Here is a 17,762-nt window from a genome sequence, read left to right as displayed (position 1 = left end):
TTGTTGACTTGTTTTTGTTGACTCGTCTTTGTTGACTGATTTGTGTCGTCTCAATTCGTCCTTATGCGGGTGTCGTCGTGTACCCGTTGCTCTACCCGCTTCTTGTTGTTGACGTGTCCACACCACGTGTAAAATAGTCCACCAGCTGGGAGGTGACCCCGACCCCTCTGCTCCACCACCTCGTCCACCTCCTCCTCCACCCTCTCTCGTAATCGTTATAACATTTTCCGTAACAATATATTTTTTCTTCTAAGTTTGAATTTTTTTTGTTGTTATTTATTTCTCAAAGTCAAAAAAACCCCCCACCCGAAAAAACTCGAACTTTTTTGTTGTTATTTATTTCTCAAAGTCAAAAAAACCCCCCACCCGAAAAAACTCGAACATCATCAACATCATCATCATAGACATTATAATAATCATAATAATAATTAAAAACGTGTTAAAACGTTAACAAGCAAAAGGCAAACAGAAGCGAAAGGAGCCCCACCCCAAGCGGGGATCAAACCCCGTCACGCGGAACATTACAGGCAGGGGACTGGACGGGTGTGTCAGTGTGTGTGTGTCAGTGTGTGTCAGTGAGTGTGTCAGTATGTGTGTCAGTATGTGTGTCAGTGTATGTCAGTGTGTGTGTCAGTGGGGAGCGGTTAGCGCGCTGCGCTATGAACCTGGCGACCCGGATTCGATTCCCGCTCACGGCCAACACCAGTGGCGATTAACGGAACCGGTCCTGGGCCTCCCCTAGGTCGACTCAGACTCAAATGAGTACCTGGTACTAAACATCGCCACTGGGGAGACTAAGGAGGTCGGGCGTGGTGCTGGCCACCAACCCCTCGTGTACCGTTCCGGTCTTCATAGGTGCTCGCTAACAGCAATTGCCCCTACAGTCTATTAAGGCTATACGGGGGATCTTTGTTTGCGTGTGTCTTTGTGTCTTTGTGGGAGTGTTTGTGAGCGTCTTTGTGCGTCCTTTGTGTGTAGCGTTACAGCCGCACCTACAGCCGGCGGCTGGGTGCTTCAGCCCATCATCCTGCCCTCCCTCTCAGTGTCGATAACATGAGTACCACTTTGTGTGTGTATGTATAGAAGAGTTCAATAGAGATTTACTCGGCCCCGTCATAGGAATGTGGAATTTCCACAACTGGACCTCTATGGATTCGTGCTTTTGTAATCGATCAGATAAATGAGTCAATTAGCGAACTCGCCAACCAATGAGTCCACCAGTGAGTCCAGTAATCAGTGAGTTCACCAATCAGTGAGTCCAGTAATCAGTGAGTTCACCAATCAGCCAGTTCACCAATCAGTGAGATAATGCGAGGAATTCAAACAAAACCAGAACAGCGGAGACCAGAGACAACGCCACCGGTAAAGCCCCCTGCAGTGTCGCACGAAGCGCCCTGCAGTGTCCCAGCGTGCTATGTTGACGGATGGTGGAAGTACAGCAAGGGGGTGTTGGGTGTATACCCTTGTGTGTGCGTGTGGGTCCGTCCGTGTGTGTCTCCGTGCCGCTGGCCACCAGCCCCCGCGTAGGGCCCCGCGCGCCGCGTAGGGCTCCGCTCATCCACTGCTAGATGAGCGGAGCCCTCGCCCGAGGCGGCTGCCACCTGAGCGCCCTTGACCCCGATGTTGTACTGCGCTTGAGTGCAGTACAACATCCGTCGCGCTGCGCCGCCTATTTGTTGCTCCCCCCACTCCGAAAGCCGATTTGAGCTGCCCACGTGCACTCTGGGAGACGAAGTTGGTCAAACAAAGGCGTTGAGTCCTCGTCGCTACTGAAGTTTATTATAATTAATACGTTTATTATAATTATAACTGTATTATAATTATCACTTTATTGTCATCATCGTCGTCGTCATAGACGGTGGCGGCCGAGTGCCGTTGGCAGTGTCCTTGGATACTGCTCCCCCCCCCCCCCCGTGTGCCATGGAGAAAGGTCATTGCCTGAAACGTCGCCCAAGATGTTTCCCTTGTTAAGGTCGCCCGGTGTCGCGTGGTTGATGAGCATACGGCGGGGGGGGATGAGACGTGGGGGGGAGACGTGGGGGGGGGGGAGGGAGACGTGCGTGGGAGGAGACGTGGGGGGGAGACGTGGGAGGGAGGGAGACGTGGGGGGGAGGCGTGGGGAGGGAGACGTGCGTGGGAGGAGACGTGGGGGGGAGACGTGTGGGGGGGGGGGAGACGTGTGGGGGGAGGGGGACGTGGGGGGGAGACGTGTGGGGGGGGGGAGACGTGTGGGGGGGGAGACGTGTGGGGGGGGAGACGTGTGGGGGGGGGGACGTGTGGGGGGGGGAGACGTGGGGGGGAGGGAGACGTGGGGGGCGGAGACGGGGGAGGGAGACGTGGGGGGGAGACGTGCGTGGGAGGAGACGTGGGGGGGAGACGTGTGGGGGGGGGGAGACGTGGGGGGGAGGGAGACGCGGGGAGGGAGACGCGGGGGGGGGAGGGAGACGTGGGGGGGAGACGTGGGGGGGGGGGAGACGTGGGGGGGAGGGAGACGTGGGGGGGGAGGGGACGCGGGGGGAGACGTGGGGTAGATACAAGCATGGAGCAGCGTACAGGCAGCAGCAGCAGGCAGACGACTGTGCACGGCGTGGGGATTGTAGTGACACGCAGACTCGGGCCGGCATTCAGCAAGCAGCGGCATGAGCGTGGCCGCCTCGACCAATCACACGAGCAAATGTCCTGTCGTGTGTGGTGTATGGCGTGTGTGTGGTGTATGGCGTGTGTGTGGTGTGTGTGTGTGGTGTGCGTGTGGTGTGTGTGTGGTGTGGTGTGTGTGGTGTGGTGTATGGCGTGTGTGGTGTGTGTGTGTGTGGTGTGCGTGTTGTGGTGTGTGGTGTGTGCGCGTGTGGGATGTGTGTATGTGGTGTGTGGTGTATGTGGTGTATGTGGTGTGTATATGGTGTATGTGTGTTGTGTATGTGGTGTGTATGTGGTGTGTATGTGGTGTGCGTGGTGTGTATGTGGTGTGTGTGGTGTGTGTGGTGTGTGTATGTGGTGTGTGTGGTGTGTGTGTGTGTGGTGTGTGTATGTGGTGTGCGTGGTGTGTGTATGTGGTGTGTGTGGTGTGTGTGGTGTGTGTGGTGTGTGTATGTGGTGTGTATGTGGTGTGTATGTGGTGTGTGTATGTGGTGTATGTGTGTGTGGTGTGTGCGCGTGTGGGATGTGTGTATGTGGTGTGTGGTGTATGTGTGTGTGGCATATGTGTGTGTGGCATATGTGTGTGTGGCGTATGTGTGTGTGGTGTGTATGTGGTGTATGTGTGTGGTGTATGTGGTGTGTGTGTGTGTGGTGTGCGTGGTGTGTATGTTGTCTCTGGTGTGTGTGGTGTGTGTATGTGGTGTGTGTGGTGTGTGTATGTGGTGTGTAGTGTGTGGTGTATGTGGTGGCTGAATGCGAGTGGGGGCCGTGAGGGGCCCCCACCGGGGCCTTACGTGGCGTTGCCAAGGGGACCAGGGACCCTGGAGAGACGTCAAATGCCCCCAACTCTGACCCCTAACCCCTGACCCCGAACCCCTAACCCCGCCCGGCACACCTGATGCCCCGGCTTGCACCAATGTGGGACTAAACTACCACATCACACACACACACTGGGTACACACACACACAGTGGGTACACACATACACTGGGTACACACACACACACTGGGTACACACACACACTGGGTACACACACACACACACTGGGCACACACACACACTGGGTACACACACACGCACTGGGTACACACACACAGTGGGTACACACACACACACACTGGGTACACACACACAGTGGGCACACACACACACACTGGGTACACACACACACACACTGGGTACACACACACACACTGGGTACACACACTGGGTACACACACACACTGCGTACACACACTGGGTACACACACACACACACACTGGGGACACACACACTGGGTACACACACACACACACTGGGAACACAGACACACAGTGGGTATACACACACACACACACTGGGTACACACACACACACACTGGGAACACACACACACACACAGTAGGTATACACACACACTGGGTACACACACACACACTGGGTACACACACACACGGTACACACACACACAGCGGGTATACACACACACACACACTGGGTACACACACACACACTGGGTACACACACACACACTGGGTACACACACACTGGGTACACACACACACACTGGGTACACACACACACACTGGGTACACACACACACACTGGGTACACACACACACACTGGCTACACACACACACACTGGGTACACACACACACACACTGGGTACACACACACACAGCGGGTATACACACACACACACACACTGGGTACACACACACACTGGGTACACACACACACACTGGGTATACACACACACTGGGTATACACACACTGGGTACACACACACACACACTGGGTACACACACACACACTGGGTACACACACACACACAGGGTACACACACACACACTGGGTACACACACACACACACTGGGTACACACACACACACTGGGTACACACACACACACGGTACACAGACACACAGTGGGTATACACACACACACACTGGGTACACACACACACACTGGCTACACACACACACACACTGGGTACACACACACACACACTGGGTACACACACACACAGCGGGTATACACACACACACACTGGGTACACACACACACACACACTGGGTACACACACACACACACACTGGGTATACACACACACTGGGTACACACACACACACTGGGTACACACACACACACTGGGTACACACACACACACTGGGTACACACACACGGTACACACACACACAGTGGGTATACACACACACACTGGGTACACACACACACACTGGGTACACACACACACACTGGGTACACACACACACACACACTGGGTACACACACACACACTGGGTACACACACACACTGGGCACACACACACATACTGCATATCCTGTGAATGCGACGCATGCACGCCCCTGTGCACCAGGTGCCTGTGTCGAACTCTCACCCCACAGCTCAAGCTCAGGGGTTATCGTACCCAGACCACGGCCGCCCCCAACCTGCAGATCCCCACAGCGCTGCCCCCCACCCCCTGTTTAGGGGTGGCAATTAGGATTAGGGGTGGCAATTAGGGTTAGGGGTGTAGGGGTTAGGGGGTGTAGGGTTAGGGGGGTCTAGAGGGTGTGGGGTTAGGGGGGTCTAGAGGGTGTGGGGTTAGGGGGGTCTAGAGGGTGTAGGGGCTGTAGGGGATGTTGGGGCTTGAGGGGGTGTTCGGGGTGGAGCGATCCACCCGTAGCTGTGTGGAGTCTGCGTCTGTCGCGCCCTCTGGTGGCTGCAGGACGCCCGGACACGCGAGGAGCCCAACCAGGGGGGGGGGGGGGGGCACTCGCCACCTCCAGGGGGCCGCAGAACTAACAAGGGGGGCGCTCACGGTTTGAAGGTACCATCATCATCATCATCGTCGTCGTCGTCGTCATCGTCACCATCATCGTCCTCGTCGTGTTACCACAGTGGGGGGGAATGGAGCAGTGGAAGGAGGGGTGAGTGGGGGGAGGGGCGCCCGCCGAACACGACCACCATGGCGACCGTGACGGACCCGGCCGCTCGCCCGCTCGGCCAAACTCAACCGTGACCCCGCCGTGGTGACCCCGCCGTGGTGACCCCGCCGTGGTGACCCCGCCGTGGTGACCCAATAGCCCCCACCGACACCCTTGGGGGGTGTGCGGGGGGGGGCTGAGGGGTCAAAGGTAGAGGGCCACGCAGCCGTCGTAGCCTGGCCGTGCCGGCGACCTTGAGAACGTTCTGTCGCCGCACGGCCGCTGCGCCGGACGGCCGCCAACACGGCGATCGGCGGCGGCAGGGGCCGGACGGGGTTAGGCCGGCGCCGGGCGGACCTCACGAGAACGACTCGCTGGTGGCCAGCGGTGCCGGCTGGCCCGAGCCGGGAGCGACGGTGACTCCGTTGCTGGCGCCGGCACCGTCCCCGGTGGCGTCGTGGTGGTTGTGGTGGTGGTGGCGCGCCGTCGGCTCCGCGTCCTCATCAGCGTCTGAGCCGTCGATGGAGGGGATGTCGGCCATGATGTCGAAGTCAGGGTGGGGCATGAAGTCGTCGATGGAGCCGCGCGTCTCGGGCCGCCCCACGTCCTCGTACAGCGAGCTACGAAATGCTTTGACTACGCGGATCTGCACGGCGGGTGGGGACACGGAGGGGGTGCAGCACGGCGGAGTGGCGGTTAAGACATTGTGGAGGTGCGGTTGTGAAGGGGACGGAGGAGGGGTTTATGGGGTTTAGGGGTGGACTTGTAGAGGTTTGGGGTTATGGGTTAAGGTTTAGGGAGATAGCGGGGAAGTGTTCCGGTTAAGGATTAGGAGTTAGGAGTTAATGGGGTTTGTGTTAGGGGGTAGAGATTAATGTTAAGGGTTAGAGGAGTATGGGGTTAGTGTTACGGGTTCAGGGTTAGTGTTATGGGTTCAAGGTTAGTGTCACGGGTCCAGGGTTAGTGTTAGGGGTTCATGTTAGGGGTTCATGGTTAGTGTTAAGGGTTCAGGGTTAGTGTTCGGGGTTCATGGTTCGGGTCACGGGTTCAGGGTTTGGGTCACGGGTTCAGGGTTTGGGTCACGGGTTCAGGGTTAGGGTCACTGGTTTAGGGTTAGTGTTAGGGGTTCAGGGTTAGTGTTAGGGGTTCAGGGTTAGTGTTAGACGTTCAGGGTTAGTGTTAGGGGTTCAGGTTAAGGGTTAATGGTTAGTGTTAGGGGTTCATGGTTAGGGTCACGGGTTCAGGGTTAGGGTCACGAGTTCAGGGTTAGTGTTAGAGGTTCAGGGTTAGTGTTAGGGGTTCAGGGTTAGTGTTAGAGGTTCAGGGTTAGTGTTAGGGTTTCAGGGTTAGTGTTAGGGGTTCAGGGTTAGTGTTAGGGGTTCAGGGTTAGTGTTACAGGTTCAGGTTAAGGGTTAATGGTTAGTGTTAGGGGTTCATGGTTAGGGTCACGGGTTCAGGGTTAGGGTCACGGGTTCAGGGTTAGTGTTAGGGGTTCAGGGTTAGTGTTAGGGGTTCAGGGTTAGTGTTAGGGGTTCAGGGTTAGTGTTAGGGGTTCAGGGTTAGTGTTACGGGTTAAGGTTAAGGGTTAATGGTTAGTCTTAGGGGTTCATGGTTAGTTTTAGGGGTTCAGGGTTAGTGTTAGGGGTTCATGGTTAGGGTCACGGGTTCAGGGTTAGGGTCACGGGTTCAGAGTTAGTGTTAGGGGTTCAGGGTTAGTGTTAGGGGTTCAGGGTTAGTGTTAGAGGTTCAGGGTTAGTGTTAGGGGTTCAGGATTAGTGTTAGGGGTTCAGGGTTAGTGTTCGGGGTTCAGGTTAAGGGTTAATGTTTAGTATTAGGGGTTCATGGTTAGTTTTAGGGGTTCAGGGTTAGTGTTAAGGGTTCATGGTTAGGGTCACTGGTTCAGGGTTAGGGTCACGGGTTTTAGAGTTAGTGTTAGGGGTTCAGGGTTAGCGTTAGGGGTTCAGGTTAAGGGTTAATGGTTAGTATTAGGGGTTCATAGTTAGTTTTAGGGGTTCAGGGTTAGTGTTTGGGGTTCAGGGTTAGATGTTAGGGGTTCATGTTTAGGGTCACGAGTTCAGGGTTAGGGTCACGGGTTTAGGGTTCGTGTTTGAGGTTCAGGGTTAGTGTTAGGGGTTCAGGGTTACAGGTTCAGGGTTAGGGTTAGAGTCACGGGTTCAGGGTTAGTGTTAAAGTTAGTGTCAGTAGTGCGAGGGTTTAGGGGTCAGGGGTCAGTTTAGAGACGAGAGTGACCATGGCGGGTAGCGTCACAGGTCAGGGGATTGTGGGTAATGCGTGTGTAGGGTTGTAAAGGTTAGGGATTACAGTTAGGGACCGTGGGTTTGGTTTATGGTAAGCGGGTATGGGTTATGGGTTTGGAATTGGGCTTATCGGTTAGGGGTTAGGGATTGTGGGTTCTGCACGGGTAAGGTTAGGGGTCATGGTTCAGGGTGATGCATGGCTCGTACAGCAATTCATGCCAACCAAAACCAGCGCGATGGTGGTGATGGTAGTGGTGGCGATGTGACTGATGGTAGTGATGGTGGTGATGTGTGAGTGTTGGTGGTGATGCGAGTGATGTGTGAGTAACGTGCAAGTGATGTGAGTGATGGTGATGATGCTGGTGATGTGGTGTTAGTGTTGGTGGTGATGTGTTATGATGTGCGAGCGATGGTGGTGGTGACATGCGAGTGTTGGTGGTGATGTGAGTGATGTGTGAGCGTTGTGCGAGTGATGTTGGTGATGGTGCTGGTGGTGGTTGTGGTAATGTGTGAGTGATGCGAGTGATGGTAAAAAAAAAACACAAAACAAAAAGTGCAAGAGCTAAACAACACGCATGCGCACGCACACACGCATGCACGCACGCACACGCACACACATGCAATGGCACAGTGACGCACACACAATCCACCCTACACACAGACACGATGATTGCATCATGCTTGCTCCACTGCTGCAGGAGAGAGAATGAGACAGAGAGAGACAGAGAGAGACAGAGAGATCGGACTCCGTGCAAACTTCCCGAGATGTCTGTCGGAACGAGAGGGAACTCGAACCGAGGGGAAACTCAAACCGAGGGGAACTCAAACCGAGGGGAACTCGAACCGAGGGGAACTCAAACCGACGGGAACTCAAACCGAGGGGAACTCAAACTGAGGGGAAACTCAAACCGAGGGGAACTCAAACCGAGGGGAACTCAAACCGAGGGGAAACTCAAACCGAGGGGAAACTCAAACCGACGGGAACTCAAACCGAGGGGAAACTCAAACCGAGGGGAAACTCAAACCGAGGGGAAACTCAAACCGAGGGGAAACTCAAACCGAGGGGAAACTCAAACCGAGGGGAACTCAAACCGAGGGGAAACTCAAACCGAGGGGAACTCGAACCGAGGGGAAACTCAAACCGAGGGGAACTCAAACCGAGGGGAAACTCAAACCGAGGGGGAACTCAAACCGACGGGAACTCAAACCGAGGGGAAACTCAAACCGAGGGGAACTCAAACCGAGGGGAAACTCAAACCGAGGGGGAACTCAAACCGAGGGGAAACTCTGAGGGGGAACTCAAACGAGGAAGGAGATTAACGCATTGGGGGGAGGAGAAGAGGAGGAAGAGGGAGGCACGAGGGTGTAGGGAGAGAGGGGCATGATGGGAGGTTGGCAGGAGAGGGAGGCACTGTGAGAGGAGGGGGACGGTGGGAGTGGAGACGAAGCGAGGTGAATCAAGCGGAATCAAAGTGAATCAGCACTCGATGGTCCCAGGGAGAGAGGAGTTGGTTGGGGCCAGAGGGAGCAAGAGTGAGGGGAGGTCCCCAGAGAGCATGAGGCAAGCGAGGGGGAAGCGAGGGGCAATCGAGGGGGAAGCGAGGGGCAAGCGAGGGGGAAGCGAGGGGCAAGCGAGGAATAAGCGAGGGGAAAGCGAGGGGGAAGCGAGGGGGAAGCGAGGGGGAAGCGAGATGCAGCGAGACGGAGAGTGAGGGGATGACCCAAGGAGCGCGGCAGGCAGAGCGTCCACAAACGGCGAAGACGAGGAAGCGAGGAGGAAGCGAGAGGAAGCACTCACACCCCCCGGAGGAGAGGAGCGGGTGGTGCGGGGTGGAGCCGCCCGCGTCGTGCGTGCGCGAGTAGTGACACGCCACCGTCGCCTGCCTCCGCAGGGTCCCCTGGAAAGGGGGTCCGCCCTGAAACGCCGTCACCACCCCCATCTGGGCCGGAGAGGGGGGGGGGGGCGGACAGCAGCAGCGGTAGCAGGGGGTACCGGAGAAAGGGGGGCCATTGGGAGAGAGTAGGGCGGGACGGGGGGGGGGGAGTGGGGGTCGGCGGTGGGACTGGCACCGCCCCCCGAGGAGAAGCCGGGGTTGCTGTGACGATCGTCTGGCCGGCCGCTCTCGTGGTAAGCATCTGCGCAAGGGCGGCGAGCCGTCCAGAGCCGCCCCGTGCTTCCGCTCTCGCTCTGCGCTGTGCCAAATATTCCGAAAGTTTTGTATCATGAGGCTCGTCCCACTTTTAAGCAATTTAAACATTTTTTTTTACTCTACCAGCTAAAGCCCCCAACTTAGCTGCAAGGTAGCTCTTCGTTTATCATTTTCATAAGTGACCCCGGCCATCGCGACAGCTTGATGGAGCGGCTCGTCATCACGTGGGAATTTATAGCAGGAGACGAATACTCTTGAAACCTCGCAACGTTGATTCTCAATGTGGAGGATAAAAAACCGGGGGGGGGGGGGGGGGAGAGAGAGATGCAAACTCCAAATATACAGCAGGCATCAGGGTCGGAATTTAACCCGTGACCTCCTGTACACCAGGCGAGGGAGTTAACAGCTCACCGCCACCGCCGCTGGTCTAGAGCATCAACCGTCATGACACGTGGGAATTCACAGCTGACTGCCGAATTTGGCTGTGAGAGTCAAGTGAGTTAGTGAGTGGGTGGATAGGTGAGTGATTGGGTAAGTGGATGAGTGGGTGAGTGGGTGAGTGGCTGAGTGGCTGAGTGGGTGAGTGAATGAGTGGGTGAGTGGGTGAGTGAATGAGTGGGTGAGTGAGTGGGTGGATGAGTGATTGGATGAGTGATTGGCTGAGTGACTGGCTGAGTGACTGGCTGAGTGATTGGGTAAGTGGCTGAGTGATTGGGTGAGTGATTGGGTGAGTGGTTGAGTGGATGGGTGGTTGAGTGGGTGGGTGGTTGAGTGGGTGGGTGGTTGAGTGGGTGGGTGGTTGAGTGGGTGGTTGAATGGGTGAGTGGGTGGATGAGTGATTGGGTGATTGATTGGGTAAGTGGCTGAGTGGGTGAGTGGCTGAGTGAGTGGGTGAATGAGTGAGTGAGTGGGTGAATGGGTGAATGAGTGAGTGTGTGGATGAGTGGGTGGATGAGTGATTGGGTGAGTGATTGGGTAAGTGGATAAGTGGGTGTGTGAGTGAGTGATTGGGTGAGTAAGTGGCTGAGTGAGTTGGTGAATGAGTGAGTAGGTGAGTGGGTAGGTGGGTGAGTGAGTGGGTGGGTGGGTGGGTGAGTGAGTGAGTGAGTGGGTGGGTGAGTGAGTGAGTGAGTGGGTGGGTGGGTGGGTGAGTGAGTGAGTGGGTGGGTGGGTGGGTGAGTGGGTGGGTGGGGGTGGGTGGAGGTGGGTGGGTGGGTGAGTGAGTGGGTGGGTGAGTGGGTGGGTGAGTGAGTGGGTGGGTGAGTGGGTGGGTGGGTGGGTGAGTGGGTGGGTGGGTGGGTGAGTGGGTGGGTGGGTGGGTGGGTGAGTGGGTGGGTGGGTGGGTGGGTGAGTGGGTGGGTGGGTGGGTGGGTGGGTGGGTGAGTGGGTGGGTGGGTGGGTGAGTGGGTGAGTGGGTGGGTGAGTGAGTGTGGGGTGAGTGGGTGGGTGGGTGGGTGAGTGGGTGGGTGAGTGAGTGAGTGGGTGGGTGGGTGGAGTGGGTGGGTGGGTGAGTGGGTGGGTGAGAGTGGGTGGGTGAGAGTGGGTGGGTGGGTGATTGGGTGAGTGGCTGAGTGGCTGAGTGAATGACGGTGCCCACGGTAATGACATTGTACGACCTGTCTCAGTGTCATCGCAGCAACCCCAGCACATGGGGGGGGGGGGGGGGGCAGACAGAAATGGCCGCATTGGCCTAGCGGGGGATGAGGCCTAAGGGGGGCAGCAGATAGGAATTGCGTTTCCATTACGGCGGGCATGGCATCATGGCCTCGTTTCTTACAAGCAGCAAAGAGAAGGCTTCACAGCAGCACGAAGAGGGTGGGGTCGATTGGCTAGGTACGGTGTGAAAGAAGTTCAACATACACACGTGAGAGTGTGTGTGAGAGTGGGGAGTGGTGGTGTACCGGTTAGAGCTACGCTGCGCTACGAACCCGACGACCCGGGTTCGATTCCCGCTCGTGGCCAACACCAGTGACGCTTATCTGAACCAGTTCTGAGCCTCCCCTAGGTCGACCCAGCCTTAAATGAGTACCTGGTGTGGTGTGTAAGCATCGCCACTGGGGAGACAAAGGCGGCCGAGCGTGGTGTTGGCCACCCACCCCCTCACTCTGTTTTTTTTCGGTAAAGTCACGTAGAAATAATAAAAATAAAATTATATAATAGCATACGACGTTTCGATTGCAACACAAGCAATCATCATCAGGCACAGAAGAGCTAAATTTAAGAGAGAGAGGAAACACATAACCGCAGATATATACAAACCTTAAGTAGAGATAATTAACACAGGTTTGTATATATATCTGCGGTTATGTGTTTCCTCTCTCTCTTAAATTTAGCTATTCTGTACCTGATGATGATTGCTTGTGTGGCAATCGAAACGTCGTACGCTATTATGCAATTTTATTTTTATTATTTTTACGTGACTTTACCGAAAAAAACAAAGAGTAATTCCTGCAGTTACGAAAGCAACCAATCAAGTTCCACCCACCGCCTCGTTTGCTGTAAAGGCCTTCATAGGTGCTCGCTCACAGCACTTGCCCCAACAGTATGTTAAGGCTATAGGGGGGGATCTTTGTATTTGAGTGATAGTGAGTGTGTGAGTGCTAGCCAGTGTGAGTGATAGTAAGTGTGTGAGTGATATCAAGTGTATGAGTGAGTGTGTGGGTCGGTGGGTGATAGTGAGTGTATTAGTGTGTGTGAGTGATTGTGTGAGTAATAGTGTGAGTGTGTGAGTGATAGTGAGTGTGTGAGTGAGTATATGTGAGTGATTGTGTGATTGAGTGTAAGTGATGGTGTGAGTGTGCGAGTGATATTGAGTGTGAGTGTGTGAGTGATAGTGAGTGTGTGACTGAGTGTGTGAGTGATAGTGAGTGTGTTAGTGATCGTGTGAGTGATAGTGAGTGAGTGATAGTGAGTGAGTGATAGTGAGTATTGAGTGATAGTGTGTGATAGTGTGTGAGTGTGAGTGATAGTGTGTGAGTGATAGTGAGTGAGTGATAGTGAGTGTGTGAGTGATAGTGACATCCTTCACGGATGGGATCAGGTCACCGATTTTGTGTACTGTATTGAACCGAACCAGGATCTTGTGTTTGTTTAGACCTGATCCCATCCGTGAAGGATGTCGTTCCTGACTTACATTACCCCGGGGTTTACAAATTGAGCTGCACCTGTGGTGACTGCTATATCGGGGAGACGAAACAACATGTCTCTGACCGAATTCGCGAGCACAAATCACATTTGAAACACGGCAGAACGAATTCTTCCCCCGTAGCTGATCACTGTTACAACGCTGTGGGTGATCACGATATAGTTTTCTCCGATACCAAGGTTCTCTGCAAACTCACGGGTTTTTATCAGAGATTTGTCCACGAGGCAATTCAGATTTACAAACACAGACACAATTTCAACCGAGAGGATGGTTTCAAATTAAGCAATCATTGGAAAGATGTTCTAAATCAAACCAAACATTAAACTAATTTTCAATGGTACAGTATATTTATTCAAGTAGTGGTATCCAAAACTTTCACAGCAGCTTATTTCCCTTCACACCAACATTATGTAAACTCCCCTCCCCCCCCACCGTGCCGGTCCAGTACATCATTTTATGCTAATTCCTTTGTCAAGGGTTTTTTTGTTTCCTCCCACACAGCTTAAAGGACACGACCTGGGCTTGCTGTCTTCACTCAAACGCTGTCCTCTGGACAGTCCAGTCCCTTCACCTGATGAAGGCCGCTTGTGTTGTGGCCGAAACGTCGTGATTTTTTGTTATTTTATTTTTACCTACATGACTTTACCGAATAGAATCAAAGAGTATGGATCCTTGCAGTCACGAAAGCTTCAAACACTCCACTGATGTTCATCTTCGATGGGGACATAAGCCACCACCACAACTACCATTCCTTACCTCCTGTTGATGGGGGAGGCAAGCCCACAATAGCCTGGGACTCGCAGCTTTCCACACCTCAACGCCCATCCTCTCACGTCCCCCCCCCACCCCCCCCCCTTAATTATCTTGTTCAGAAGAAGAACCACTGCCTAAACCAGAGGTCCAGGCAGTACCGGTCCAACTCCCGAGTGGCAGCCTCTCCCCTCCGCAGCGAGCGTTCGAACATTCCACGTGGCCACCGGCAGTGGCTTTGAACCCCGAAGGTGCGGCCTCAAGCCTCTGGCTCCACCAAATGGGATTTGGCCAGGACACGGTTATAGACGCCTGTCCCCCCGGGGTCTCTCGCACAAGCTAAAGTTTGATATTTTATGAGTGGTAAGTACCCGGCGTTGCCCGGGCGAAAAAGGCAGACACACACATGGACTTACACAGACATCGACCCACACACATAGAAATACGTGGACTTACACGCACACACATATGGACTCACACACACAGACATCTACTTTAGACACACACGTGTAGTTACACACACAAATCGACTGACACACACACGTTGACTTACACACACATATCGACTCACATACATGCATAGACTGAACAACAACCGCCATTCGCCACTAAGTGGCGGTGACGTCACCACGACGCTTGTGCCAGGCTATGTGCACCTTGAGGCCAGGTGAAGTGTCAAACGCCCGCTGGCAGGAGGTCACGGGGCAGACCCAGATGGCACAGGTCGACCGACTGAGACGACTGGCCGATACACCACCTGTGCCCCCTACTGTGGCAACTTGCTGTGCTTTAGCCACCCGGCGCTCCACTCGTTGTTGTGAGCATCGCTCCACCGCCCTCTGTTGTTGTTGGAGGGCGACTGTTTCCAACTGCCCAGTAGCGTCTTTTTCACAAGCCTCCTCCGCAGAGGCCGATCTTGACACCACTGGTACCAGTCATCAGCAAGTTCACTCATCTCCACATCCTCCTGTACCACATCACTCCATGTCTTCTCTAGCCCGTGCCGTGCCCGTTCGATCCGGCCGAACAAAAGTGGTTTAGGCATGCGGTGGCTGGGCATGCGGGCTACATGACTCAGCCAACGCAGCCTTGCCTGCCGGAGGAGCTCACCGATGGGACTCTGTCCACATCTTTCAAAGATTTGTGAGCTCCTCACACAATGCAGCCTGGTTAAACCCAGGATGGATCATAGGCAGGCCATCCTAAATGTTTCTAACCGGCGAAGATATTCCATTAGGGGGGTCCAAGTTTCGCAAGCGCATAGAAGGGAGGGACTGACCATGGCCGAGAAGACCTGAAGCTTCGTGCGGAGTGATAGACCAGGTAGCTTCCACACAGCGTTACGCAACCGATGAAAAGATATTGCCGCTCGACTGATTCAGGGTGAGACCTCTGCTGTTAAACCGAAGCTGGTCATTAGCACACTGCCAAGGTATGGGAAACTCTCCACTCTCTCCACAACTGCCTCATCACCAATTGGGAGTTGTGGGGGTGGAGTGTCGGACGGTACATAGACTCACACACACATTGACCTACACAAACACACACATGGACCCACGCACAAACATACATAGACTCACACACACACACATGAACTTACAAAGACAAAGATCCTCCATATAGCATTAACAGACTGTAGGGGCAAGTGCTGTTAGCGAGCACCTATGAAGGCCGGATCGGTACACGAGGGGGTGGGTGGCCAGCACCACGCCCGACCGCCTTTGTCTCCCAAGTGGCAATGTTTACACACCGCACCAGGTACTCATTTGAGGCTGAGTCGACCTAGGGGAGGCCCGGGACCGGTTCAGATAATCGTCACCGCTGTTGGCCGTGAGCGGGAATCGAACCCGGGTCACCAGGTTCATAGCGCGGCGCGCTAACCGCTACACTACCGCTCCCCACTACGTACAGACACACACACATGGACTCGCACGCACACATGGACCAAAACACACACACAAAGAAATGGACTTACACTGACTCACATGGAGCCATGCACACACAGCGACTAACACACACGCACACCGACTGACACCAACACACAGACATATCGTGTCTGACACACAGACACATGGACTGACACAAACACACATATTGACTCACACACACAGACACATCGACTTACACACACACATGGCCGCAGACACGCACATCGACCCACACGCACACATGGACTTAGACGCAGGCATTATAATTGTGAAAATAAGTAACCTAATTTAAAGATAGTAGTTGTCTACATACGCACACCACGCACACACATCGACATAAGCACACAGACATCGACGATATGCACTATCACTACAGCAGTGCATACTGACCGTGGTGGTACCTGCTTTCACTACAGCAGTGCATACTGACTGTGGTGGTAGCTGCTATGATGACAGCTGAGCATAGTGTGGTGGTAGCTGCTTTGACTACAGCAGTGCATACTGTCGTATAACCTGCTTTGATTACAGCAGGGCAAGTGACAGTGGTGGTACCTGCTTTGATTACAGCAGTGCAAGCGACAGTGGTGGTACCTGCTTTCACTACAGCAGTGCATACTGACTGTGGTGGTAGCTGCTATGATGACAGCAGAGCATAGTGTGGTGGTAGCTGCTTTTACTACAGCGGTGCATACTGTCGTGTAACCTGCTATGATTACAGCAGTGCATGGTGACTGTATATATATCGAATCTATAGCACAAAGTAGTAAGCAGACAGAGTGCCATGGTGAGGCCTAGTCCCGTGCAGAGCCCCTGGCCTCGCCTAGATTTCCCAGCCCGCCGAGGTGTGACCTTGGCATGCTGGGGGCTGGGCCGCTCGCCCCGGCCACGCGACAATAATGGCATGTAAGCGCTATAATAATGATATGTAGGGGCTCTATAGTAGTTTCGGGACGCATTGGGGTATCATTGGGGTGGAGTGGGGAGAAGAGGACATCGTACTGTGAAGAATTTATGTGTTTCGTGTGTTTTGCTGCATGTGTAAGGCGAATTAAAATTAGTGCCGATCGTGCGTTGCTAGGGGCAACCCGTGTGAGCAGTGCAAAGTGTAATGAGATAAATGCTTATGAGACTAATTTGTGCGACTTACGTCTTACAGAAATGCATATAATACAAAAGTGTGCGACTTACCTTGGGCGATGGCGCGTGTGGATTGCTAGGGGGTAAGCTAGTGGGCGCTGTGCGCAAGTGCAGCTGGCTGCGTTGTCACCCAGCGCGCGGCAAAGGGAAGTAAATTAATAACAGATAAACTAAATCATTAAATTTTACACAATCTTTAAAAAACGCTAATTTAACTAATTTAAAGGTGACGGACGTGAAAGAGGAATAGCCTATTCCCACCGCGGGGCTTAGGGCGTGCTGGCTGGCAAAAAAATTTCCGCGTAAACCCCACCGTTCGAGAGCCAAATCCCTCGCAAGCGCGCGCGCAGAGACTTTGTATATATAAGAGAAAGATTTGTGGGTGTTTGATGATTGAGTTGAAGGTGGAGAGGGTAACCAGCCCCTCGTCACCCATCCAGAGCCCCCATTGGCCACCGTGGCGGCTGTGTGCACCGTGTGGGGAACAGCTGATTGGTATCGCCCCCCCCACTCCCCCCCAATGTCATTGCTCACAGCCACGGCAATGTCACCGACCGGTACCACCAGGGAGATGGTGGTTGTGTTTGTGTCCAAGTGACCACACTTGGATGGAACCGTGATAATCGCACCTCCGATTAGTACGGTTGGCTATGTACGGTGCGAAAGAAGTTAAGCATACATACAGGTACACACACGTGTACACGTGTACAGACACGCAAGTATACACTTGTATACACATGTACTCACACACGAACACAAGCGTACACATGTACACACACGAGTGTGTACACCAGTACACACTCGCACACGCGTGTGCACACCAATACACACTCGCACACACACA

General features: G+C 54.1%; 1 protein-coding gene across 1 annotated transcript in view; it reads right to left on the bottom strand.

Annotated features, from left to right (window-relative positions):
• Nucleotides 1-3,195: 3,195 nt before the first annotated feature.
• The window catches only part of LOC116952815 (plasma membrane calcium-transporting ATPase 2-like), a 110,516-nt gene continuing 95,949 nt past the window's right edge, over nt 3,196-17,762 (bottom strand). Inside the window, 2 exon segments of the mRNA XM_076074546.1 lie at nt 3,196-6,034; nt 6,037-6,196. Of these exon segments, the coding sequence (XP_075930661.1) occupies nt 5,499-6,034; nt 6,037-6,196 (696 nt within the window). The 3' untranslated portion in view covers nt 3,196-5,498.

Source organism: Petromyzon marinus, chromosome 48, assembly GCF_048934315.1.
Source record: "Petromyzon marinus isolate PM22_M1 ecotype Great Lakes invasive population chromosome 48, UKy_Petmar_22M1.pri1.0, whole genome shotgun sequence".
Taxonomy (NCBI): domain Eukaryota; kingdom Metazoa; phylum Chordata; class Hyperoartia; order Petromyzontiformes; family Petromyzontidae; genus Petromyzon; species Petromyzon marinus.
The sequence above is the reverse complement of the archived record's forward strand: the minus strand, read 5'-3'. Positions and strand labels throughout refer to the sequence as shown.